The following is a 25,843-nucleotide window of genomic DNA, read 5'->3' on the forward strand; positions in this document are numbered from 1 at the left end:
TCCATCCCCAGACCATCAGATAGCTCAAGTATGTACTCTGCCACATCCATAAGGTCTAGGCATGGAGCTCTATGAAGCTTAGAAATAGATTCAAATTGGGTTTCATTTTACAATAGTATTATATGCTTCTTCATCTACCAGCAAACAGGCATTTCAGCCTTTTTGCACCCAAGAACAGACTTTCATACCACATTTTTGAAACTCACCTGCTTGCTAGGAAATGACCATGTTTTTTCAGCACCTTTAAAGAGAACTTGGCTAGGAAACAAATCAGAATTGAGCTGGGACTAACCAGGGTAAAGGTTGCTTATATCTGCAGATTACCCCTCTCTGCTTTTCTAATTCACTCACCATGCCTTATCTTTCCATTAATCTTTAATAAACCTTTTAGTTAATTCCCCAAACACATGCAATCTACATGACAGCAGGATACAGTGGACGGCAGGATACAGCAGCCCATGGATATGAGGAAATAGGCTGCAGAGGAATCAAAAGGAGGGGAAACTTTTAGGATTAAAAACCACCCAAACTGCAGGTTGGTAGAAAATGATGAGCAACCGGGAGAAAGCAGTGGTAAGGGGCAAACCATGGGGGAGGCGGGAGCTGTAAGGGTATTAGCGTTTCTCTGGTGGTTGGGTTCTTTTTCTCAATGAAGCCCTTTCCACTTTGGCTCCGTTTTGACAGAAACAGGCAATCCGAGTTCAAACTTGGAACCTCTGAAATGTGGAAAAGCCTCTCCAGGCTGACAACAAGGATATAACTAGATTAAAAGGTAAATGCAATTTAACCCACCCCAGCAGAAATAGTAATGAAACTACATAGCCTCTCAATATGATAAGTTTGGGGCTGAGGCCCTCAAGGGAAGAAAAGGTGTCTTGCAAACACAAACACAAAGAAACGTGCGAAAGCAAACTGCTAAATCAATGGATGAATTGTGACTTCTACCCTCCCTCCCTCCCACAGGGTGCTTGATAAGCTGCTGATTGCTTCTAAAATATCTACTACCAATGTTAGGAACTGATTAAGCAGCTTACAAAGCACTGGGGCTAATAGACAGGCCCACCAGGGAGACTGCAGCTCTGGAGTTAAGTAGCTTGCTTTTTTAATGGCTTGATTATTAAAGATGAGATAGCAGAACATGCTGAAAAGATGTGCAAACAGTTTTAGACCTCAGATGACTGGCCTTTCTATTTTATATATGGAATCATTTCTACCCTGTGACTTCCATGTTTCCTGCAGTTCTGTAGTCTCCAGCTCTGAGGGACATCTGAACCTGAACTACCTCAACTTAAATGTGTAAACACCCATAACTGACTATGCGACCCATTATCCTGCAGAAAAGGCACCACCAAACAAGGGAAACATCAGTGGAATAAACTTAAAATAACGTGTTTTACACATCACTGACAATGGCATCAGAGTGCAAACACAGACATGCCCAGGTCAGCTAGCACATCTTACTCACTGCTCCCTCCATTGTGCACCCGAGTGCTGCAGCACATTCACCTTAGATTCCCTGTCCTCTCTTTTCAGCTCTTTTTGCCAATTTCTTCTTGTTCAATCTGGTACGTAATAAAATTCTGCTGTTCAGGCAGATGTACTGCAAGGTGCTTGTTTAGTTCAATCAGTATGAATGCAAGGACATGTTTTGCTGGTATATTACCTCTTCTGTGGTCACATCTGCCATAGTAACATTGCATGGCTTAACTCTGTACGGCAGGCTTGCTGAGTTTTTTCTGTTGTTTTATTTGTATTTTTTCCCCCCCCTCTTATGGTACTGCCTAGCAGATTTTGTAAATAAGTGTGTTGCCCTAAGGACTGTACAAACTCATAAATTCCTGAATAACTATTCCTTCAAGCAAAGAAATAAATACTACTTGTCACTTGTACACTGAGCCTTAGAAGAGCCTTCATTGATCAGATGAAAAACTCCTCACAGCAAAGTTCTCTCTGCAGACTACGTTTTTCTTCTGCAGCCTCTTTCCAGCTCCATTTCAACACCGATGCTCTTGGCTTTCTCTCTCTCAACCCTAACTAATGCCCCATTTAACCTCTTTTTACATTAAACTATAAATCACAGAGATGGCTTGGAAGTAAAGCTATTTATGCTACTACTAGCTAAAAGGGGGACTGTACAGTTAGCACTGAAGATGAGAACAAGCTTGATGTGTAAGTTAAAGAAACTTACCTGCTGAAGGTCTGCAAGGGAATAAAGATGGATTTGCTGGAGAAGATACTCTCTGGGAAAGATCCTGGAAAAGACAAAAAAGTGTGTGTCACGCCTTTTTGATGGGGAAACTCAAAAGATTTCCTCTCCCCACCAAGACTGCAGAATAACGACGCTAGAGACAGAGCTTGTCAGAAACTGGAATTATGTCACCCTGTAAGAACCAGCTACTTTTACAGCATTCCTCATGGGCACACAGTTCCATAATAAGAATGAATGCTGTGCCAGTGTCATTCTCTAACTATCAGGTAAGCATGTACCATGACATTTAAAGCTATTGAAAGCTCATCCTGAGGACAGAAGGTGTTTCTTCAAACAATTAATCCGGTAACAAAACCAAGTAACTCAAACTACGCATCAGAAATATTTCTTAGGTTTTTTAGTACAAGATTCCTGGTCTGCTAGAAAGCTGTAAGAGTTAATTTCAGATGTGATTTATGGTTTTGTAACTGAAATAACTATATTGGGGAAAATGTCATGCAGATACATTTTTCCAGATACTTTTCTTCCAGCAAAGCTGACTGACATCAGTTCCCTTTTGCATACAGAAATATATAGATTGGTATAGATTTTATAATGACTTATTTGAGAAAGGTATATTTTCCTTACATAAACGAAGGTTTCAGGCAAGACCATTGATTATCCACTGACAGACCTGTTCAGTAAAGCTAAATTACAGAAACCTGAACAGAGAAGAGATGTCCTAATTAAAGTGACTTGAAGTAAAATGAAAACCTGGGTTAAAGTAACATTACAGAGAAAAATGAACCTTGTAAAGGAAGCAGATATTAGCAAGAAAAGTTTATGAAAACCTACGACTCTGCCATAAAGATGTCAGGAAGAGGAAAAGTGCATCTAATTAAAATGTCTATCTTTGTGTGCACACACAGAGAAACAACTAGCTGACCAGCTTTATTTTCTATCTGCACAGAACAAATGTCACACCACACAAAGGCATCATGATGAGTGGAGAATCACATCACTCCTGCAAAAACACAACCAAATATCTGAAGAGGTGCAACTATTTTACACTACCTGTTGCTTAGAGAAGAAATTGTGAACTCAGTTCCTACATTACAATCATGTAATTTTAACGCAATACAGAAATCAAATTCTTGACATTACTAAATGCTTGAACAAAGCTCTGGCAAAGACTGGTTTATAATGGTGGAACTGAACGGCAGTGAACAGAAAGACCACTGGACATGTTCAGAAAACCAAAAGGTACTGAAAGGACGATGTGAACTTACATGGTCATGATATGAGACTCATGAAAAAGTACACAGCAACTCAAAGAGATTTTTAGAAACTACGACAATGTAATTAGCTAAAACACAGATGAGCAGGGATAACAGCACCAACTGCAACCTTTAACAGAACACTGAATCTAAGAAATAACGGAAGTACCTCTCTTCATTTTAGTCCACCAGTTGTCTTAAACAACTACCTTAAACTGATGCTTTCAAAGCTGTGTTCCAGGGACTTGGCCTTTTCACTGCAATTAAGGTGAGTGGTACAAAGTCTCATACTCCTTTTGTATGTTTGGAAAAAAAATATCTAAGTTTTACTGGTGCGGGAGGGGAAGAGTCCTGCAAGCAAGGCACTGACAACTGGGCACTGCCATCTGACGGCACTCTTCTGGAGCAGGACTGTGTCCTTGCTCCTTCTGACTCAACAAGCATGTATGCTCTACCCACCTAATTCTCAGCTGCAGTCTCACTGGGATACTGCATTTTCCGCTTTGAGTTATGTAGGCTACACCATTGCTCCTATTAGAAGTGACCATGTTTCAGTGGCTCTGCTGTATCACACCTTTGTAATACATTTGGCACAATGTTAAAGACCACTAGAAAACAATCAAATTCCAGGTATTAGACAATATATGACATTGGGATTCCTCATTTGCACACATACGATTTATTAAAAATGATTGCTAAGGAGTCAACTCTGAACACCATTTTGAAGCCATTAGTATTTTTCAGTTCTGATACAATTTCTTCCATTAAAATTTCCCCATTACTCCTCCCGATCACACAGGCAGGCACTAAGCAGTGTGGTAGCTTTGCTAGGAACTGTATTATTTGCTGATGCCCTTACAGCGGTGCTAAGGAAAATAACTAGCTAATCAAAGATTTCCTTTTTCAGGAAATAACCTGAATTCCCATAAGGCTGAAACTGTCAATGACTAATATCGATGACTAACATCATGTTCCCCTGCCTTCAAGGATTGCATTTTATTTCCTGCACATTCTAATCCCTAATAAAAAGTGCGCAGATGAAAAGCAAACTCATGATCGAGGGACCTCCTTTATCAGGTGGTGTCAGCCAGCACAAGTCCTGGCGACAGTTATTCTTTCCCTGTACCTGTCCCCCTCCCTGAGGTATGTTAGCTTGCAGCAGCAGCCCTGCAGAGCCAGCACCCAACACTACTCCTCCCTTCCTTCCAAATCTATTTCCAGGAACAGAAGCAGGCACTGCCCTCCCAGTCTTATGCAAGACACATACATACATGCACATACCAAGCACTCAAGTGACAGGAGTGCTTATTTCTATTGCTATAGAAACTCTACACATTAAAAAACCCTCAGTAAGTAAGGATGGTCCAGCTTCAGATTTGCAGTCCTACTGACTCAAAAAACCACAATTTGGTTGTGATGGGCAAGAGAAAAAAGCTGAGCAGACAGAGCTCCCACATTCAACAGCATTTAAAATTCCTTATTAAGCAACCGGACCAGTTCCTGTATGACTCCCAATACGTGTGGAGATGCAAAACACTCCCTTTGCCACCTGCCCACATCACCAAAGGTGGAGAGCACACAGGTCCATGAGTAGGAGATCACTGAAATCACCTTAAAGTAGGCAGCTCAGTCCCTGATCACTTAAAATATAAATGATGCACCTTCACCACACCTGTGGTGAGCTGAGCAGCTGTTTCAAAATCACATCTTGCTGTGCTGCATGTCTGCAATTAAGATCACCTCCAGAAAACTTCTATTAGTCCCATTTGGAAAGGAAAAATGAAACTTAACAGCTACCTGAATGTAACTTGTGAAGCCACCTCTCAAATACATTATTGCCAGTGTTGTCACTGGATGAGGAACAAAAATATAAGCAGCACCAGAACCTCAAATTCAAACACATTTTCTAAAAATCTCATGATAAAATGCAAACAAATCAGTTGGGGCAGGAAATCCACACAGACCAAGCAAGAAAATGAATGACAGCTGGTTTCCAATAGCTTGCTTGTCTGCACAGGTTCTTTGAACCTAATAAGGGTGGCTCATATAAAGTATTTTTCAGTAGGGGGTACACAGGATAAATTTAGCACCTTTTACTTCTCAGCCCAGACGCTTCCTCTCGCATAATTAGTAGAAAGGTAATGGCTTTGCCATCTCCAGCCCTCTGTCAACTGCAACTGAAATTGGTCAAAGGAAGCCAAAGTCAGTAGAGTTCAGCAGGCGAGATGGGCTCACACAAACACCATGCCGTTGCATTAGTGTCCAGACAAAGTAGTACTACGTGGCAACCAAATCAACCTAAAATCACAGTCATATCTACAAATCTGACACAGACCACAGAACAGGTTAAGACTACTACACTTAGAAACATTTTACTAGAAAACACATATTTACTTTCTGCACGAGATGGATCTTTGAGCGTGCTTGGGTTAATAGAAGGCCTTAATCCAAAAAGACCAAAACATCTGCTTGCATTTTATTTTTCCCTTGATATAAAGGTCCTTTACAAACACCAAATGGGAAATCTCTAATAAGTTATTTGAAAGCAAAATGAAAGACGTCAGTTTTGTAAATCTTTCAATTGATGCACTACAACAAATTGGATTTTTTATTTAAAGTTGTTCTATTAAAACCATTCAATAAACAGTGTCCTTTCAGTCAGATCTTAACACAGAAAAAACCTGGAGCAAGCTAGACAGAGGTCAAACACAAGATGTTAAGACTCATCACAGTAAAAACGCAAACCTCTGCTGCCTCAGAATGTGACCTGTGACCCTTGAGAGGCAAATGGTATCGAGTGCATGTCCACTAAAAGCACCTCCTAAGCTTTCACAGTTTGGAAACTCCCAAACCAGTTTCAACATCGATGCAAAACAGAACAGTTGTGAGTCACAGGGCTTCTGTGCTATAAACCCCGGCTACCAGTCAGGGTTAAGCCTGCAATGAACAAACCAAGTTCAACGCTAACCAGCCCTCCAGCTTTGCCAGTTCCTGTGAACAATGAAATCCAAAGTCCTGTTGGTTAAAGGTCTCTAAATTGCTTTATTGTTATGTGCTAGAAATAAAGCAATCAGTGCAAGCAGGGAAGAAACCCACCATCAGAGACTTCCAGTCCACCTAAAAGAGAGAATTGAGCATTCTTGGTTTGTGATTATTATTTCTTTTTGTTTGATACTTTGAAGCATAACCTTCAGGCAAGACAGAACCAGAAATTTCATCCCCTTTCGGGTGATCTTATCAAGTAAGTATTTGCACAAACAAAGGTTATCTTTTAGTGTCCTCCTGCAAACAGAACCACCGATAAGACTTTGCTTTTTGCATGTGGACAAAGTGCGTAGTCATGGTGCTTTGTTAGCACTAAGTAATTGCTCTGCATTTAAAGCCTGTTCATCATCAGCTCAGGTAATTTTTCTCCAATGGGTTAAATACCCTGACAGCTCTGCTAAAGCTACAACCAATTAATCTGCCCAAGCCTGACACTATAACCAAAGTACAAACGTGATAAGCAGAGCGAACTCTTCTTTTTACAGCGCAATCAAAAGAAACCAAGTTAGCTGGCAGGTGGGCACAACCAAGTCTCTTTTGTACCAAAACGCCTGTTGAAACCTAGGACGGGAGGGGAGCGGGGAAGGGAAGCTGGCACCGCGATTTCATGTGCCAGCCAGGAGTGTCTTGTTTGACCAGGCTGAGAATTGTATGACTGAGCTCTGACTCACGGGAGACGCAGATGCACCAGTCTAACACGCAGCCACACTCACACGTCCTCTCCACCCCTCTGAGGAAGCTGCTACACCCACAGCTGGCACAGCACCACAGGTACCCAGGCCCCGGCACAGTTCATACCCTGGCACCGTGACTTACACCACCACCGATTTACTTTTACACTACTGCACCACGCTGCAAACTAAAGCAGCTGGCAGGCAAGCGCATGCTGCTTACTGCTGCTCCCACAGTTTTTCCGCCCCCTAGACACGGGGCAAGAGGATCTCTGATCCCACTGACAGGAGCTCACATCTTTCTGAGTTACTACTTGATTTTAAAAGTATGGAGGGGGATCAGCAAACTGCCAGCTACCCCAAATATATGTAGCAGGGTACATAACATCTCTTCCTAAGTTTTCTCTTGCAATTCATTTGACATGGAATCTGTTAATTTAAGGTAGATAACAGTACCAGAGGCGAGGGGGAAAGGTAGGATTTTTTCCAGTGTTGCTCATTCTTATAGTTTTAGTCAAGCTTTTGATTTTGTATTTCCTTGGAAATCAATAGAAGTATGTTGGGCGAGGAGAACCCCAACTTTCCAGCAGAAGTTACTCGAGTAAGTTGAGCCTTGGGAAACCCAACAATTTGGAAGTCAAAAAAGTAGTAATAAATTAATGGAATTAAAACAAAACACTACTTATGTAATTCATGTGGTATTATACCACATTAGTGATTTTTTTCTAATTCTACGGGTTTGGCTAAAAAAGCTTTTGTAAACCATTTCACATTCGTGAGGTACAAACACTCTTCTGGTTACGTTCTAGGAGCAGACATTCCCACATATTCTCAGTCTGCATTAAGCGCTAGAATTATTAGCAAGCGTGTCCAGGTAAGTTACTGTTTCATGTTGTTATGAAATTCCCCATGAGCACCCCTATGTTAAAACAGTTACTCTTATCATCCACCAGCAATCCTGAACGAGGACATAAACTTTCAGCTAAAATGCAGTACACATTAACTCTCCTCTGTGGTTACTTGAGCAAGGTTACAGTAACATTGTGAAAGACAAGAATTACTGCATATCAAACTCAGGAATCAAGTACTGCTGTTACTAAAAGCAGGATGCAGAGAATTAGAGGCACACAGTTTCATTTTGAAATCAAAACAGCTTATAACTTGAAGTGAAGAGTAAGAAAACGCTCTCTTTTTGTCAGGCACTTCTGAACCCTTGCAGTTTGCTGCTGGAAGTTCTGATATAAAAACACAGTGATAAAAATGGCACAAGTCATATTTAACATCGTGTCTAGATCTAATGGGAACACCTTTTTAAATCATTATGTTTTTTTAAAGCAATCTAGTCTCAAAAAGTGAATGGAAACCACCATTTTGAAAGATGTCCAGTATTACTGATCTATTTGACAAGAAGATGCAAGTGTGCTCCTAGACCAGAAAATGCTAACATGAACTGAAAGACCCACCCGTCCTCTGGAAAATGTATTGTATATACCCTGGCATGCTCCTCAGCTGGATGTTTACCATGGTAGAACACTGGCTTGTGCTTTTAACCATCCCTTGGCTTGAACAGACAGCAGCGCTGCCTCCACCCTGGCTGCTCTGGCACAGGTCTTGCTGCTCCAGCTCTGTTTGTTATCCCTAGTTGGAATGAAAGCTCAAAGTCTACCTTAACTCCATCCCCTAGAGCCTTAGCCAAACGCTTTTTGAGATGCTAACTTGCAAGGACCCTGCATACACAGCTACTTCTTCAAAAAGACACAAGAGCTGGTGCAAAGAGGTGGTCTGTTTCTAAGAGCCCCATCAACAGGCACGCTTTATTTCAGCTACCGCAATGACTACACACATGCAGCATCTATATAAAACAACAAATAGCTTGTGCCATCTCTGCATTTATTTTCTCACCTTTCATCACTTTAGGTTGTTGTTTGGTCTTAACACCGGATCCTCTCGGGATAGCCAGATACCCTCTTTGAATGAGTTTCTCTCTCACAGTCTTTCCAATCACCTGTGCAACAAATCTTCTTCTCTTGGTCTTGCCATTAACTCAGAGCCCTGGGTGCTATGAATCCACACCCTTCTGTTCCTTTCCTGCTTAAACTTTCTTTTTGCAGTCTACTGCTTTCACGAGATATGTCTTTGTTCTCCCAATTTAGGATTTTCCACTTTCCAAATGGCCTACGCATGGCTAAAAAAACGGAGGAAACAGTCTCCTTTGACAGTCTGAGCGTGACTTAATGACCTTCTCTTGTCCTTGGTCTGAAAGATGACATAGCCCCAGCTTCACATACGTGAGGTATTTGGTGGTATAGTGATTGCATAAGATCAATCAGGATTCCTGTGATGTGTTTAGACAGGCTCCCCAATTGCCACACAAATATTTTGAAAGTCATCTACTCCTGTGTCAGAAGTGGTATGCCTAAGGCCCCACACTGTAGGCAATGACAGGACTCTGTTGTTCAGCGTAACTGAATTTGGGCTTAGAATCATTCAGGTTGGAAAAGACACATCAAGTCCAACCATTAACCCAGCACTGCCAGGTCCATCACTAAACCATGTCCCTAAGCAACACATCTGTGTGTTTTTTAAGCAATTGCAAGGATTCCTGGGCAGCTGTTTCAATGCTTGAACACCCTTTCAGTGAAAAAAATTTTCCTAGTATCCAATCTCAACATTTCCTGCTGTAACTTGAGGCTGTTTCCTCTTCCCCTATCACTTGTTACTTAGGAGAAGAGACCGACCCCCACTTGCCTACAACCTCCTTGTAGGTAGCTGTAGAGAGCAGTAAGGTTCCCCCTGAGCCTCCTCCTCTCCAGGCTGAACAACCCCAGTTCCCTCAGCTGCTCCTCATACGACTTGTGCTCCAGACCCCTCACCAGCTTTGTTGCCCGTCCCTGGACATGCTCCAGCACCTCAATGTCTTTCTTGAAGTGAGGAGCCCAAAACTGAACACAGTGTTCCAGGTGCAGCCTCAGGCTTGTTTTGCATCGTGCTGACAGACTGCCAGGCTCAGCCAGGACCATACATCTGTGGCACTGGAGGTGTACATTCAACCTCCTGCTGCAACAGCAAGCTCTAATTTGGTCTTCCTGTAAGATGCTAAGTAATGTATGCAGCACTGGTGTTTTGCTAGGGTAAAATTCATGTATTGCTGTTCTGGAGCTGGCAGACAACAGAGATGAGTAACAAGATGGAAGTTTTTCCATATAATTTCTCACCACCATTCAGAACATTTACTCAAAGAGTGAGGGCACTGCAATGAGCACTAATGTATAGGGGAATGTGCTGCAGAACATTTACCTTGTGTCACTGCCATCTGTCTAAAATATCTGAGCTAGCAACACCTGAACTCCAAGTTTAGGTGTATAGCTGGCTGATAGAGAAGAGAGCCCAGAGAGAGTTCCAAGGCTGACTTGGGTTAGCCTACCCTAGAGTAGATATGGAGGTGCCTGAAGATTGCTCAAAAAATCATTCTGACAGTTCCTTGACCTGAAAAGCCTTCAACCATGACAAGAACAGAGGAAAACAGGCTGTGGCATATGGACACACTGTTAGTGTGTCTTACGTCTAGAGATAAAAGGAAAAAAGCAAAACCAGAATAAAACTTGCAGATTTACAGAATAACCTCATTATTTAATGGACTCGGAGATTCTCACTCTTTCCCAGCTATCAGTTTTACTGGCTCCATCCTGCTTGTCTGTGCCATTCATTCATCACCCCTAATCTGCAGGTCTTGGTGGGACCTGTACAGCTCCACTTGCACTAATGTTAAGTTGGCTCTAGGTTTTGGTCTTGTATATTTGTGCCTGAATCCTGTCCAAACAAGCAAGAACTCGTTGAGTAAAGACATCTGAGGCAAATTATGTCTGTTGCAATACTGAGGTGACAGCCACAGCAAATTGGGCGTAACAAGGTCCCTGGTAAAACAGGGAGCTCAGCAACAGGCTCGGAGTCTCAGCTGGCTAATGGCAGAGGAATGCTGCTGATTGCACAGGTGGAGGGCCTTAATTCTCCTCCCAGCCGTGTTGGAGTTCCTTGCATATATAAAAAGAACATAGAATCCAGTGGAGCAATAGGTGAGAATAAATCATTATAACTGATGAAGACCACTTTTATTGTAAGCTTTCTAGCTACTTTCAGGATTTCTTCCACTTCTTTTCCTTTCTTCCTTCCTTTTTAATTCCTCTCTTTCTACTTAGTCACTTTCTTCTTCAAAGTTCACAATGTGGTTCAGCCCTGAGTTCTCTGCTAGATGCCAAGTTTCAAAGTTCCCAAGTACCCAATCCATGCACACGAAGCATTATAAATAACATTTCCACATTTATGCCAACTGGATCCTGAGCTAACCTGGTTTATAGCCATCTGGAATTCTTCAGAAAAAGTGACTTGCAAGCACTGTAAACAGTTTTGTCTTCCCAGAGGACACCAACAGTTTCCAACTTCATTCCCATCTTCATTTTGTGATCTGGGTTCAAGGGCAAGGTATAGATTTAAAGATGATGATAATGCAAATAGCATTAATAAAAGAAACCTCAGAGTGATCTGCTTTTCCCTAATAAGGCAGGCTCTATCAGTGTCCCAAAGGCAGCAAGGTGCCAATACAATTAATCAGACTGTTTTTAGTTCTCCCTAGACAGCAATATTAACAGTTTGTTTCAGTCTGTTTATATGGGTCTGACAGGTCTTCAAGATGCAGTGTTCACTTTAATGTGATTAATAGTCATTCACATACTAAGGTAAAGACCAAGCAGAAAAAAGAATGTTTTTAGAGCAGGACTGATAACCAGATTCTCTCCCCCAGTCTTTCATTTCTAACTAGCAAACAGTACTAAATTTAGGAATGCTGTCTCACTGTACTGTTTTAACTCCTCCTTTTTTTGTAACTTGTCCACGTGATGAGCCAAAGGGAAATTTAAATCACGTATTTTCTTTGTTTAATTTTCAGCTGTGATCTATAAAGCAATCACATTGACAGTGAATGTCTGCACCGGGGATAACAGATGCAGAAAACAAAGCCATTGGGACTGTTTTGAGCAAGGAATAAATCCTGGGAAAAGAACTTTGCCTCCTTTCCATCTCTGCAGACTTCTTAGAGGAGATATGAGGGCGCAACTGAGCACCAAATCCACCCTGACAGAGCCTTCACAGACCAAGAAGGAGCTAGACTCTAAGATGTGTTTTGTACATTCCTTCAGTGGCTTTCACAGCCCTTTTAACAAGTCCTACCAAACTGGAGATCCTTCCCCTAGTACAAAACCAAACTCTTCTTGAGCTGGGGTCCTTCTCTCCACCACAGAGAGCTTTACTTGAAGACAGTATGAAGGAACTCATGGATAAGAAAATGGACCATTGGACTACTTCCCAGTTTCCCCTTCTGCCATTCTGGGTGTTTCATTTTGATACAGGCAGTTTTTCCTCTCTCCTCCCTGCCCCAAGAGAAGACCATGGCACACATTTCTGTGCTAAATTTTCTCCATTCTCTCTTCTCTCCATTTTCTCAGCACTCGTCATCTGTCCTTTTTGGAAGCAGGTTTTGGGGCTCCCCTTTTGTCCTGTTTTCTTCATTAACTCTTCATTTCCTGAGATCCCTTCTCTCTTTGAATCTCCTCCTTCTCCTGGCTTTCCCTCATCCTTTGTCTCTAGTCCATTCATTTCTCTACTTAGGCCTCCTTTGATCTCTCTTCTTTCACTTTCTTACCCAAGTCCATTCAGTCTTGTGCCTCCTCCTGTCTATCTTAATCAGGGTGTTCTTTTCTTCAGCATTAATCAGAAAGCATAATTTCTTTTCTGCCATTTATTCTGAACAGCAGCCTTCACAAACCTTATTCCCCTTCTAGTTTTATTGCAATTGAAGAGGATGGCACAGGAAAAGTTATTGTAGCTGAACAGCAAAAAAGCTCTGCAAGATAATACCATCCTCTAGAACAGAAGAAAAATAATCCCAATTTTTAAAATGCTGTAACCTGCCCTATCAAATAACAGGAACTGGATAGTAAGACACAAACTCATAGTAACACACAATGTCCCTGCCACAAGAACTCAGTAGTGCTCTCCAGAAACCTGCTGCTGTATCCTTCTCTTAGTTGTTAAGAGGTAATTCATCAAAGCAGTGACATAGGTTATATACCAAATAGCATACTGTCTCACTCCTTACCTGGGATAAAGGCACTAGTGCAAGCCTCCTCTCCCTCCCAGAGAATTCAGGTCCCCCATCCCTAAAACCACCATGCTCAAAATACAGGCACTGTTACCACTTGCTTTCTTGCCCTTTGGCAGCTCATCATTTCAAAGCAGAGGCTTTCCTATTTGCAGTCTTGTCTTACGTACAAACTTGGGTATACAAATGCTTACAGATGCATTTACCATCAGGTCAGCTGCGTCTGCCTGGAGCCACTCACCTCACAGTACAGCATGGGCACAGACATCTCCCCCTCTCTTGAGGAGATCCACAACAAAAGTAACTTGGCTTTTTTAAGGTCACAACTGTGGTTTGATGGTTTCAAGATTATTCATTTTTAGCTTGTTAGAAAAATGCAGCAGCAGCTGGATAGACTTAAGATACAGCCCTTTTAAAATGAAGTTCATTTTTAATAAAACTACTGTTTTATATGAAACATCTTCTGCTGTGCTGTAATCATGTATTTTCCAATAAACAAAATGCTCAGCGCAGCCATATCATGGATGGAAAAGATAGTGGCTGAGCAAGAGCACAATTGCTCTGGTGTCATAAATCATATGCTGGGTCACATGCCAGTGGACTACATCTGGCCCCTGCCTTTGTGTGAGATCATGTCACAGAAGAGGGCAGAAGTGCTGGACAGGTGGGTGGCTCTGGCCTCTCTCATGCTTTGCCATACAGTGAGGTGTTTCAAAGGTCCCAACAGTGACTACCACACTGTGATGCCATGGCAGGGAGCATAAGTTATTACACCTGACTGAAAATACTCACGCACAGCCAGGAAGCCTGAGGACTGAGGAAGAATAAAAGATGCTCAGTACAATGTGTGACCCCTGGGCTAATAGTTGCTAAGAACAATTTCAGGTATTCAAACCCTATAAAACCATTTTCTCTGGAAGCAGATAACCCAGCTGCCCAGGGAAGTCAGACACAAGATACAAGCACAATAAGGTCACACCTTCAGAAGCAGATTGTGACAAAAAAAAAAAAAAAAAAAAAAAAAAAGAGAGAAAAGCAATGTGACAAGGAAACTACATCCTTGTGCTATATGTCTCCTGTGGTTCTTACCTTCTACGCAGATCTTCAGCCACTGCTGCTCTGCAGCTGAACAAATAGGCTCGGAGGGATTTTAGCTGCTGTCTCAGGCGGACAACAGTTGCCAGAGGTTCAGCATGCTTGTACAACATGGGATTTTCCTGCTGGATATCAATCAATGGCTCCTCATAAACATATTCCAGGAACTCTTTGGCTTGCTTTGACACCTGAAAAATAAATCAGTTTAGCTAGGCTTTCCTCCCAGCTCTTCCTAAGCAATCTTTCCCTCTGTGATGTGAGCTATTCTCTGCATCTGAAAACTTACTCTGTTACCAATTACAAATGAAGACAGAGCTGAGAGAGATCCAGCTGTCTCTACTTATAGCCAAGTCAAACTTCATCATGCCCATCCAAGTTGAGTGTATGAGTTAATTACTTACTTACCCAAAGTACAGCGATATCTGCAGCCACACATGTTTTCACTGCAGGCTAACATCCTTACTAGATGTTTTTCAAGTCTAAACACTGATTACCAAGTTTATTCCCTGTTAATATTTTTCTGTTTGCTGTTTTCTTTTTGGCAAGAAGCAAGTGATTAGCTACGTGCCAAAGCACAACATTATAAAAGGAAACATAAACACTGCAAATCCAATCACATTGTACTATCCCAGGGCATAGAACTCCAGTGTAGAGTATTGCTCCCATTTGTTTCATGCTCAGCAAATATGGTTAAAATTATATAAAAAGAAAATAATCAGAAACACATCTATCAAACTGTTGTGTTTTTTTAAAAAATACAGATAAATAAAGTTGAATTTTACTGGCATTGCTTACTCCCAGTGTTTCATCTGTGAGAAATTTGTGCTATGTTCTACCCCCACCTGCAAAGAGGTACTTTAACCTAGACAAAGTAATGGGACTTTTGTTCCCACTAGAAAAGACACTCCTGTTTCTGAGGTGAGAAGGCCAAATTCCCTCTCATTCCTTATTTCTGCATTTTATCACAGCTGGAAAAGAGAAGATGGGATTATCTGAAATGAGCTGGAAATCACTTGAAACTGTGCTATAGAAATGCTATTCCTTCCACAATTCAATTAGTCCTCCTGGACCTTTAAATCAGTGTTTACACTGAGTTGAGGGAGGCATGAATTAGGCTAACAAAGGGAGAAGGGCACACCATAGCCTCTTGAGATTTAGGATGTTATTTCCCTTCCGGTGCATTAAGGTAGGAAGAAGGGAAAAGCAATATACATCCTTACAAATAGCACCACTTCTGAAACCAGCACAAGTTACAGAAGTCACTAGCTACTTGCAGGGAAAGCGAGCTCCAAGTGTAACCTTTCCACAACGCACAATAAAAATATAAGAAATAATGCAAAAGCCAGCCTTCCCACCAATAACTACACAGGTAACACAGCATGTAATTTTAAATACAGCACACCGTAACTCCACAGGTTTCCCATGCCCTGAAGCTGTATTCAATATCTCACCTACCTGTATTAAATACCTCACTCATTTCTCTTTTTTTCTCCCCACACCCCTCCTTTTTTTTTTTTTAATAATGCACATACAAGGAACTGTGCTGCTGAATGGAAGCACAGGTAACATGCTGTGTGAGGAGCAAGACAGGCAACTTGGATTTTGTAGAACAAAACTCTACAAACTGCAAATATGTCAAGTTTTCTAACACTAGCAATGTTGATGTTTTATTAGACATGCTAACTGCAGCGCACAAAAGAGACTACAGTTAAACAACCTGTTTTTACAATCATTAAACTATTCAGCGGTAATATCTCAGCAATCCCCTGACAACGCTGTATCTATAGTAAATATTATTCCTCTTCCACCGATGTGCAAATTAAGCCACATATTCGTTGATTCCCTAGGAGGCACACGAATACTTGGTACAGTGACTAGCACCTCCCACCAGGAGGACCTGGTGCTCAGTGATGTCTTTGTAGTCTTACATCCTTGCTTTAAATCCCTGCCAAAGCGATGGGTTCCTCATCCACCTGCCCTGCTGCCTCAGGAACCAGAGGACGATTACTCTATAGTACTACACCCACACCTGTGGACACTTATACCCTGTATAGGACAACCCTCCTGGGACTACAACATTAAGAGTATAGAAATAAAAGAATGCCAGAATTGAGGTCACCTGAGTGAATCTGCAATACATGTGCACTATGATGACGAAGTATTACTGTGCAGCTCTGGCGCTGCATGGTAAATGCAGCCTTTAAGGAGAGAGGAGCAAAGCAAACCTTTCTCTCTCCTTGCCAATACAATGTACCTGCAGGAAAAGTAGCTTCGCCCAGCATCACTGGCTGACAGGAAGGTGTCGGTTCACTCTGCATGCCTGACACAGGCACACAAGTCACGTAAAACATTAACTCACATTGCCAACCATAGCAAAGTTACAAGAAGCTGAAATGCAGTCTTATAATGAGAAGGGTCAGGCAGCCATAACAATTCAGCTTGCTACCAGCCAACAACCTAGTACATGTACTAGGGTACTCACAGTCCCCCAGTTTTACTGGACAGATTAGACAATCCTATTAAACAAGCCAGAAGGAGTGAGAAGATGCAAAGTGCAACAGGGTTTTAGCTTGAAATGTCATACAAGGACGGATGCTAACATTTCCAGACCTTTCTTTTTTAGAGGCTGAAAACCTAACAGTTCAGAATTCAATCTATCAGAAGTCAGCCTCCCTTGAAGCCTTCTGGCACAAGGAGTTCCTTTCCTTCTGTGTTTGTCTGGCATTTTGCACAAGCTGGAAGCCACCTGAACCAGAGTGCAATACTTACTGTTTTTTGCGTGCAAATGGAGAAAACAGTTAGTCTAAGTAAAGGAAAGGAAGGGTGTTCACAAGATTGCCTCTTTTCTTTTCCCTTCACACAAACACGAGAAAAACACAAGTATGAGAACAGTAGTAAGACAGGAGAAAAAAAAAAAGCGAACTGGGGGACTTAACTGCTGCTTCAGTTATGACAGAAGAAACATGCCTGCCTAACTGCCAAGTCCTTTCAAAAAGCTTTTATTGCAGTCAAGGGGATTTTTCTTTTCCTACCCATGTGCTTTCAGGTGCTAAGTGCATTGTTGTTTTTCAAGATCCTGGGTATGGGAAGACACAACCCCACAGATTTCTACTGCTTCTGTTTTTTCATGACTCGTCTTGCCAAAAGTGGACAAGAACCTCTCCATTTGCAAAACTTACTTAACTGAGGAAAGTTTACCACAGCTGCTCAAATATCTAGGAGTCCATGAAACAGAAAAGAGAAACATGTTCAATTACACTGTACCATGATAAAAGCTCACATTGTAGAGTACCTATTGTTGCTTGCTGTGCCAGAGACACAGGCACAGACCCCAGAGGCAGGACAGACCCCAGAAACCCCTGCAGATGCAGGGAAAAGGCAGCAGGCAGGAAAAAGTGCAGGCTGTCAAACTCTTAATTCACTTTGCTTCCATTTGGTGGACTGACAGGCATGTTTCAGGCTGTGTGAAACACAAGCTTTTGAAAACTGAAGCCTTGTTTCAGTTCTGACCATCAAATGTGGTATGTGCTTATTTCCTGCAGGACCTCTCTGGGGTATGCTATGAGTCTCGCCAGGAGCAAATACCCCCACCGGAGAAGCTCCACTTGCAGGCATTGCTGAGGTACCTGTGAGGGGCAGGGCTGTGCATTTAGGAGAAGCTCTGCTGTTCAGCTTCATTTTGGAATGTTGCTGCACAGCTTTCTGTGGGCACGCTGGCCAGTCACAGGAGGTGAAATGCTAACAAATCAAAGTGATCTTCCTTCAAAAATGAGCCCAAAGAAAATTATTACTCCCAAGATCACAGAATGCTCGGGGTTGGAAGGGACCTCTGGAGATCATCTGGTCCAACAACCCCCTGCTAAAGCAGGTTCACCTACAGCAGGTTGCACAGAATCACATCCAGGAGGGTTTTGAATTGTCTCCAGAGAAGGAGACCCCACAGCCTCCCTGGGCAGCCTGTCCCAGCGCTGTCACCCTCAGGGTAAAGAAGTGCTTCCCCATATTCAGGAGGAACTTCTTGTGTTGCAGTTTGTGCCCGTTGCCCCTTGTCCTGTCACTGGGCACCGCTGAAAAGAGCCCGGCCCCATCCCCCTGACACTCACCCTTAAGATATTTGTGTACATTGGTAAGATCCCTCTCAGCCTTCTCTTCTCCAGGCTGAACAGGCCCGGCTCCCTCAGCCTTTCCTCACCAGGGAGATGCCTCACTCCCCCCACCATCTCTGTAGCCTCCGCCAGCCCCTCTGCAGCAGTTCCCTGTCTTTCCTCAACTGGTGAGCCCAGAATTGGACACAGTTCGCCACAAGAAAGTGGGACAAGGTATCTGCCTTTGCCAAATCAGCAGGTTGAATCAATACACTACCAAGGATTCAATGTAGTTTCATTGTAACTACTAAGTGCAGCAGCCAGCACTAAGTGCAGCAGCCTTTTAGACCATTCCGAAGAAGTATCAGACCTTACCTCTAAATGGAGAAAGGAAATGCAGATGTAGAAGTGCAGGCAGTATGTGCTCTGCCTCAAAAAAGTGCTGCTTAGTTCCTATGGAGGTATAGCAGGGACAGAAATAAAAGCATATGTATGCAGAATTGACGAGAAAGGGGGAAACCCCAAAAGGTTTCACAAAAGTAAGAAGAACTACTTGTTATTTTAATGCTATACATGCATGGGATGGAACTGAAGAGAACCAACCACCGATAGCTCAGTTGTTACAGTGCCACTGTGGCACATGAAGTCTTCTTCACCCTCCCTCCCTGCCTTAGTCTCTGCTCTAGTAGCTGGGGATGCTGCAGTGCTCTGCCTAAGGGATGGTGTTCCTTTCTTAAATCCACCCCTCTGAGCACTTTGGCACAGAGACTGGTAAGGTATCTGCACAGAATCTGCTTGTGCTCCCAAGCCACATCACAGTTGTTCTGCCTGTTTACAAAAAGTGCAAATTAGTAAATTCTCACTATTAAAGTGAGATTACAGTAGATTAAGCTTTCAATAAATGCTTAACTTGAAAGTCCCATTTATTTTTGTGCCTCAGCTGCCTATACCAAGACTACAGGAAACTGAGCATAGACCACAGTTTTCACCCCGCAGGTTTAGAAAACAAAACAGTTTGTTTTCGTGGCAGTATTACTGACAGCTCTTTGCCTTACCATCCACTTGCCCCATATCAGCTCTAACTATACTACAATTGGCTAGCAAGTTTAGTCCTTTGTAAAAGCATTCAAAGAAAGAAATCTTAAATATTTATTCCTAGCTTCTAGGAAAAAGGGGGGGGGGGGGGGGGGGGGAGTGTCTCCACATGTAGGAACATCGTAACTCCAAAGAATCTTGCATTTCATGGCGCCAGACTATCATTTTCCTGATGGCAGGCTCTGGCTACCTTTTAATAATCTCCCCATCTGACAAATTTTCTTCTTCAAGAGAGCTGCTTTTCCTCTAATAGGGCATTTACTCGTGGTTTTTCCTTCTCAAATAGCCCATAATAATAATATTCACAGACACAAAACATCAAACAGCCTCTCCTAACAGTGGCTGCTAGGTCTGAAGCTCTAGCATGGTCTGGATTCCTTATGAGTTTGTTATTGTTTCAGCATATGTTCCCCAAGATAGCAAAACAACACTGCTACCGTGTTTGCTGGCATAATGCTTTGAGGCATGTAATCAGTTGACCCTATCTAGTAACCAGCAGCCAAGGCAGCAGCAAACAGCAGATTACGGAAGTTTTAGAAAAGCTGCTTGTGTGGCAAGTGAACAGCTGTAGAATTTTCTCTTTGTGTTACTTTTGGTTGTCTGGTCCAAACAAGTACTATAGCAGTGTACTTCGAGTGTGCTTGAAATGTTCGCGCCAAGAGACAGGACATACCGGGCCTTGCAAACACCACATGTGGGTACGCTTGTTTCCTGGGGGCATTTCCACAACTGAGCCTCCATCACCAAGCAGCGGCAATCCATAGTCCCTAGCACTCATGAAACAGGTACTCCTCAAGTGCCCAATAACTGCAAAGATTAGAGTTAAAAGAAAGGCTTCAGTGTTCTGTCCCTCTCTGTCTCCTGAACAGCCAGATAAGCAATGATGGAAAAGATGTCACTGAGAAAGAGTATGGCTACTTTTGCGGAGGAATGTCGTAGGCCTGGCTAAGGAAATTGTGATGAAAACATCTGTCTTGTTGATAGAGCATGGCTTATTCTGGCCAGAGGGACAATGATGACAGTATTAGCAGTTAACGCCTGTAACCTTCAACCTGTTACCACGTCTGTGTTTCTATCTGAAGGGCAATTCAGCTGACTTGCTAGCAAGCCAACCTACAGCAAGATTACCTTGTATTTGGAAGTATCCCAATTATGAACCAGTCGTGCAGGGATGAGGAAGCTGTCATCCACATGGCAGGTGCTGCAGTAATACCATCCACTGTAGCTGCACACCTTGGCTTTCCCATTGGACAAGCCTATGGAGCGCTGACAGCCTAGAGAAGAGTGAGAGGAAAAAGTCTGGATTTGTACATCATGCCAGAGGTACACACTCAGATGCAGTAAGAAAAGTAGTTATTCTACCATTTTAAATTGTATTTATTTTACCAATGTGCCATTCCTCATTCCCTAAAAAACAGAGGAATAAATATCAGTATTCTTGAACTAGCACTGAACAAGCATAAACTAACTTGGGCATCTATGACAGAGAGTTCAGAAAGCAGTCAAAGAATACTTAGCATTTCTTAATAAACAAAGGGAGAAGACCAACTCTGAGACACTGGGCATTTAAAAGCCATGGCTGTCTGAAAACCATGACCTGCAGCTTAGACAAAAAATAACAGACCACGGAAGTACTGTGTGCTTGCTCCAGAAAGCTCCCATTTTCCCCACAATGGAACAGGCCAACACTGGCTGCTTGGAGGAATGCAAGCCAGCTCCTGCTGACAGCCAGAAGGGATGCTGACTTGGCAGGTAGGATTCAGCCACATTAGCACATCCAAGGCAAACGACAGTCAGACCATGAATAATAACTGTGAGCAGCAGTCACATTGAAAATGAGTAGTCCTTGACTAGCAGTAGTGACACAGCTCAGTTTCCTGCAGGTTGGTTGGGGTTTTTTCCTTACAATTGGATTACTCTGGGTCTTACACAGTCTGAGGTCTGCCTGATACTTTTTTCACAGCTGGATCCCTTGCGTCTTCCCATGCCCTCCTGTGTGGAGTCCCTAGGATAAAACAATGCATTCAAAAACTGCTGCTTTAGTTGGAAAGAACTAATGCAGACCTCTTCTTCACCTGACCACCTGTTTTCACAAAACACATCGAAACTCCACGTATTTGACACCCCTGTCTTTCTCTCAACTGTGACTAAAACGAATCAACAGGTTCAAATAGTAGAGTGTAAGGTTGAAGACAGACAGCACAGTCACATTAAGCAACCTGCTCAGGAAGTGAGGTTAAAATGTTTGGATAAGATACAATGAGATATCTATGGTTATTAACACCTCTTTGAAACAGCACACATGACAGTGTTTCTGCTTTTCCTTCAAATGCTAGTGTCCTTGTATGACATTTACAGCTACAGACACAATTAGCACCAGAGCCCCACTCCAGCATGTGCTGTATGCTCAGACGATCTCCACTGGAGCTGGTTAGTAATGCCAATTAGCAGAATCCTTGTACATCACTTTCACAGCAAAAGTATTGGTTAAAGAGAGTTTTTCAGGCAGAAGTCAACTGACTGACTGCTTTTGTCAGTATAACTGATTTTGTTTATTGTAACTATGTAACTTCTCCCACTGAGAGTATCTTTTTTCCCCAGTAGAAGTTACCCTGACTTGAGGAGAGTTTACAGTTCAACTACTCTAAGCATTAATCAAACTCCTCCTTCTCCCCATTAGCTGATGCTACCATGTCCCCTCTGCTCTAATCAAAACAATTACAATAACCTGACCACACAATTAGTTCACTTCCTCCTCTTCCACACTCCAGAGCCATTTGGCCATTGATTTCACACTATTAAGTGAATCAGCGTGGAACCTGTTCTGTCTCCATCTCTCTCACCCTTCCCTTTTTCTGAAGTGAGTATATGCAGTTTCTTGAAAAAGGCAAATATATCAACAGGTCAGCTGATGAAAGAGCTACTCATATAGTGTCTCCTTTACCATCCATAAAATCAGAGCGTAAGTATAAGCATGTATGTCAAGTGGTATAATTCAACATACATAATGCAAAAATGTGATCTCACCTTAGCTAATAATCAAGCAGAAAACCCAGACATTATGACTGTAAACTATTACCATTATAGAAATCATTCTTGTACAGTAAATCTTAGCAAAACTTTTTGGAAAGCAATGTTTTTGGGGCAGAAAAAATGCAGGTATGCCTTTTATAAGAGTAAAGTCAATTCAGGTAATTCAGCAGTGTGTTACAAAAAAATAGGTGATCTATGACTGTGGCTTGGGATCAGAACTTAAAGAAGCCAAAAACTTCGTATTTCCCTCAGTGCAAAGCATGCATTTTCCTGTCTTTCCTTTCCTGCTTCTTTTTTTCTGTATTTTTTTCAAAAAGGCAGTTTCCTGACTTGTCAGTTAAAAGTGTTTCCATGCAGTACTGCTCCACTATGCTGTTATGGTTGAAGTCAGCAGGCATACTTGGTAGTAAGCTCAGTATCAGTGCCCTGTAGTACACATAAAACTATTCTTTCAATTTTTAAAATGCATTCATACATAAAAGGTAAAGGTTTTGATCAGCTAAAGAGACATGAAATACCAGTCCTGTTTGGCTGACATGAAATTAATCTGACTAGTAGCACTGGAACATGCTTGCAGAAGGTACTCAAACTGTTGCTATGGAGCCTGTGTTTTTATAAGCACAACAGAGGTAAATCTTGCCCCTCTGCAAAGGAAACAGAAGTATGCCCACTCCTCATGGAGCAAGATGAAGAGATCTACAAAACAGAGCATCCCTCTTTCCCAAGCTAAACAGGAACAAGCCCTCAGAGAGGATGTTTGTGTTAGCAGTACCTCAGTATAGCACGTTCTTCTGTGCCAGCCTTGCTAAAAGAAATGAAGAGTCTGAATCTTTCTCCTCACTTGTTGCCTTTGAATTCCCTATCACTGAAAAGCACTGAAGCATCTGTCTTTACACCTCAACTGGCTCCAACTTTAGCTTTCATTACATACAGCCATCACCTCACATCAAATGAAACAGAGACTGCTAAGTGACTTGTAGCATTCTCCAGTTCAATGTGACTGGACCAGCTAATGAAGTACTAGTGGTAAAGCTGTGTCTGAATGAGACTGAAGTTTCCTAACTCAATGCCACTGAAACCTTCATCCACACTCCTCGCTAGCCAACACTCAACTCATCTGGCAGATGGGGATGGGGACAGGACACACTGATTTCACCTAACTGCCACTGTGCACTCCTTGCCACTCCACAGGCTGCTTAGTTTGCCTCAGTACCCTAACTCCTATCCATTAGACTGAAGGTAAGAATAAGCTAAACTCCAATTTGAATTGCCATCATCCTAAACTAAAACGTTTGCAGTTGAGAAGTCATCATTTTAAGGCCTGATTTCTTGCAGCCAGAAACTCATTCCAGTCCATGGGGAGAGTTTCCTCAGGAGAGGAATGACAAAGCACCAAAGTGCACCTCCTCCTCCCTATGTCCAGCCCATAAGAACTAAAGGTCTCTGGGGTGAGTAGGATCTCAGCAAGCAATCCTGGATGCCCTTGCCTTCAGGAAGGGTGGTTTTATAAAGCGAGGAAAGTGGAAGAAGTTCCTACCCAAGCAGCATCATTGCTTTCTCCCTTATCCCAGCCCTTCTCTGAGCCCGTGTTTGTTTTCCTGTTCCTCTGAAACACATTTTTACACAGACTATTTCTCACTCCATATCCTCAAGTAAAATCACATTCTGTAAAGCTACAAAACAGTTGCAAGGTTGCTGTTTTTTAGATGAGAATGGAGCACTGGCACCTACCTTACATTCTCCCTTACCTTGCAAGCTTTGCTGTTTGAAAATCACCATCTTTTCCATTCCTATCTGTTGTGACTCATAATGATGGCTATTTCTACAATCCTTTCAAATCAAGTTATCAAAGCACTGATTTTCTTTGATGTTATGCAGTTCAAAGCGATGTAGTGTGACAAACATATTTCTGTGGCATAGACCACTTATGCTATTTTTTTTTTTTTTTTAAGATGGAAAAAAAGAAAGCAAGAGTGAGAGAGAAAGAAGAGAAGGAAGAAATAGCTTGTGGCTTAATGCTCTTGGAAATCTGGCACCTGGACGGTCAGGTACATAAACCTGCCATCATGTTTACCAGAAGCAAAGCTAGTACTGATTCCTGGCTTTAAACTGTTAGGCACCTCTCCCAGCAAGATAGTCAGATGTAGCTGACCACCTCAGAGGCAGTAACACAACACAATAAATAGTTAAGGGTGGGGAAAGGGACCATTCCATGTTTGCAGAGAAAACTGTTACTTCCCTGTGGTTAGAGAGCACCTTCCACAGATGGGGGTAAAAAACAGCACAACTTTCACCAAGCCTCTCTCACCTATTCCTAATGCTCTCACACAGAATATTATTTCTATAACATCTGTACAAAGGTCTGGCAAACCCTGAGCGTAGAGCAAGGAGAATAGTGCAATATTTCCCTAGTATCCCAAATCATCCCTACCTAAACAATGTTATAGAGCAAGCTACAGAGGGAGTAAGTGTAGCTGTAGATGTACTGTTAGCAAAGTGAGGGAAGGAGTAATCTCAAACCTTTCATCACAGAAAATATAACAAAACAGCCTTGAAATCAAGCAAAGAAAAGAGGGGTTAGAAAAAATAGCAGCAGGAAAGTGCTGCTGGGCACAGATGAATTTCTCTCAACATGTCTGTAAGCAGAGCAGAGTATCAACATCAAGAGGCTCATCTCCAAGTGCTAAGACTTTGGGAAGCAAGAAGCACAGGAAGATTAGGTTAAAAAGTTGTTGTAACAAGTCTCTCTCCTTGACTTAAGATGGTGGTGAGGATAGTATGGAGGAGGAATCCATGACACTGGAATACAATTCCTCTTCTGCAAAGTGTGGAAAACACCATTTCTGCCACTTTCAGGGTGTTGCATACTCTTACGGTCAAGGAAGACACACACAAGTACTCTTTTTATCCATATACCTATTTCTTCAGTCTTTCAGTAGGAAGAGATTGGAGTAGCTCCACAGTGAAACAGAGAAAGTGGAAGACCAAACTAGAATTAAGTACACAACTGGTTTCCTTATTCAGTGAAGTTCCTTGCTTAGTATCAGGAAAAAGCAACTCCCTCGTGATTGTGTACCATAATTAAATCTGTGACAGATTAGCTCAGAAGCTAATTCATTTAGAAACAACATACAATATGAAGAAAATGACCCACAGACTTCAAAAGGCTTTCAGCTTGATAAAGCCATAAAACAGACTAA

General features: G+C 42.2%; 1 protein-coding gene across 4 annotated transcripts in view; it reads right to left on the reverse strand.

The window, feature by feature from the left end:
- The window catches only part of PLEKHM3 (pleckstrin homology domain containing M3), a 122,738-nt gene that overhangs the window by 58,468 nt on the left and 38,427 nt on the right, over positions 1–25,843 (reverse strand). For all 4 annotated transcript variants that reach the window (XR_005829325.1, XM_040603612.1, XM_040603611.1 and 1 more), the window contains 3 exons: positions 20,739–20,884; positions 14,425–14,618; positions 2,189–2,252 (listed from right to left, as the gene is read on the reverse strand). Coding sequence is in view for 3 of the 4 variants with exons in the window: in XM_040603612.1 (XP_040459546.1) it covers positions 2,189–2,252; positions 14,425–14,618; positions 20,739–20,884 (404 nt within the window). In the remaining variant the exon portion in view is untranslated. The remainder of the gene's footprint in view (positions 1–2,188; positions 2,253–14,424; positions 14,619–20,738; positions 20,885–25,843) is intronic.

This window comes from Falco naumanni, chromosome 8, assembly GCF_017639655.2.
Source record: "Falco naumanni isolate bFalNau1 chromosome 8, bFalNau1.pat, whole genome shotgun sequence".
Lineage (NCBI taxonomy): Eukaryota > Metazoa > Chordata > Aves > Falconiformes > Falconidae > Falco > Falco naumanni.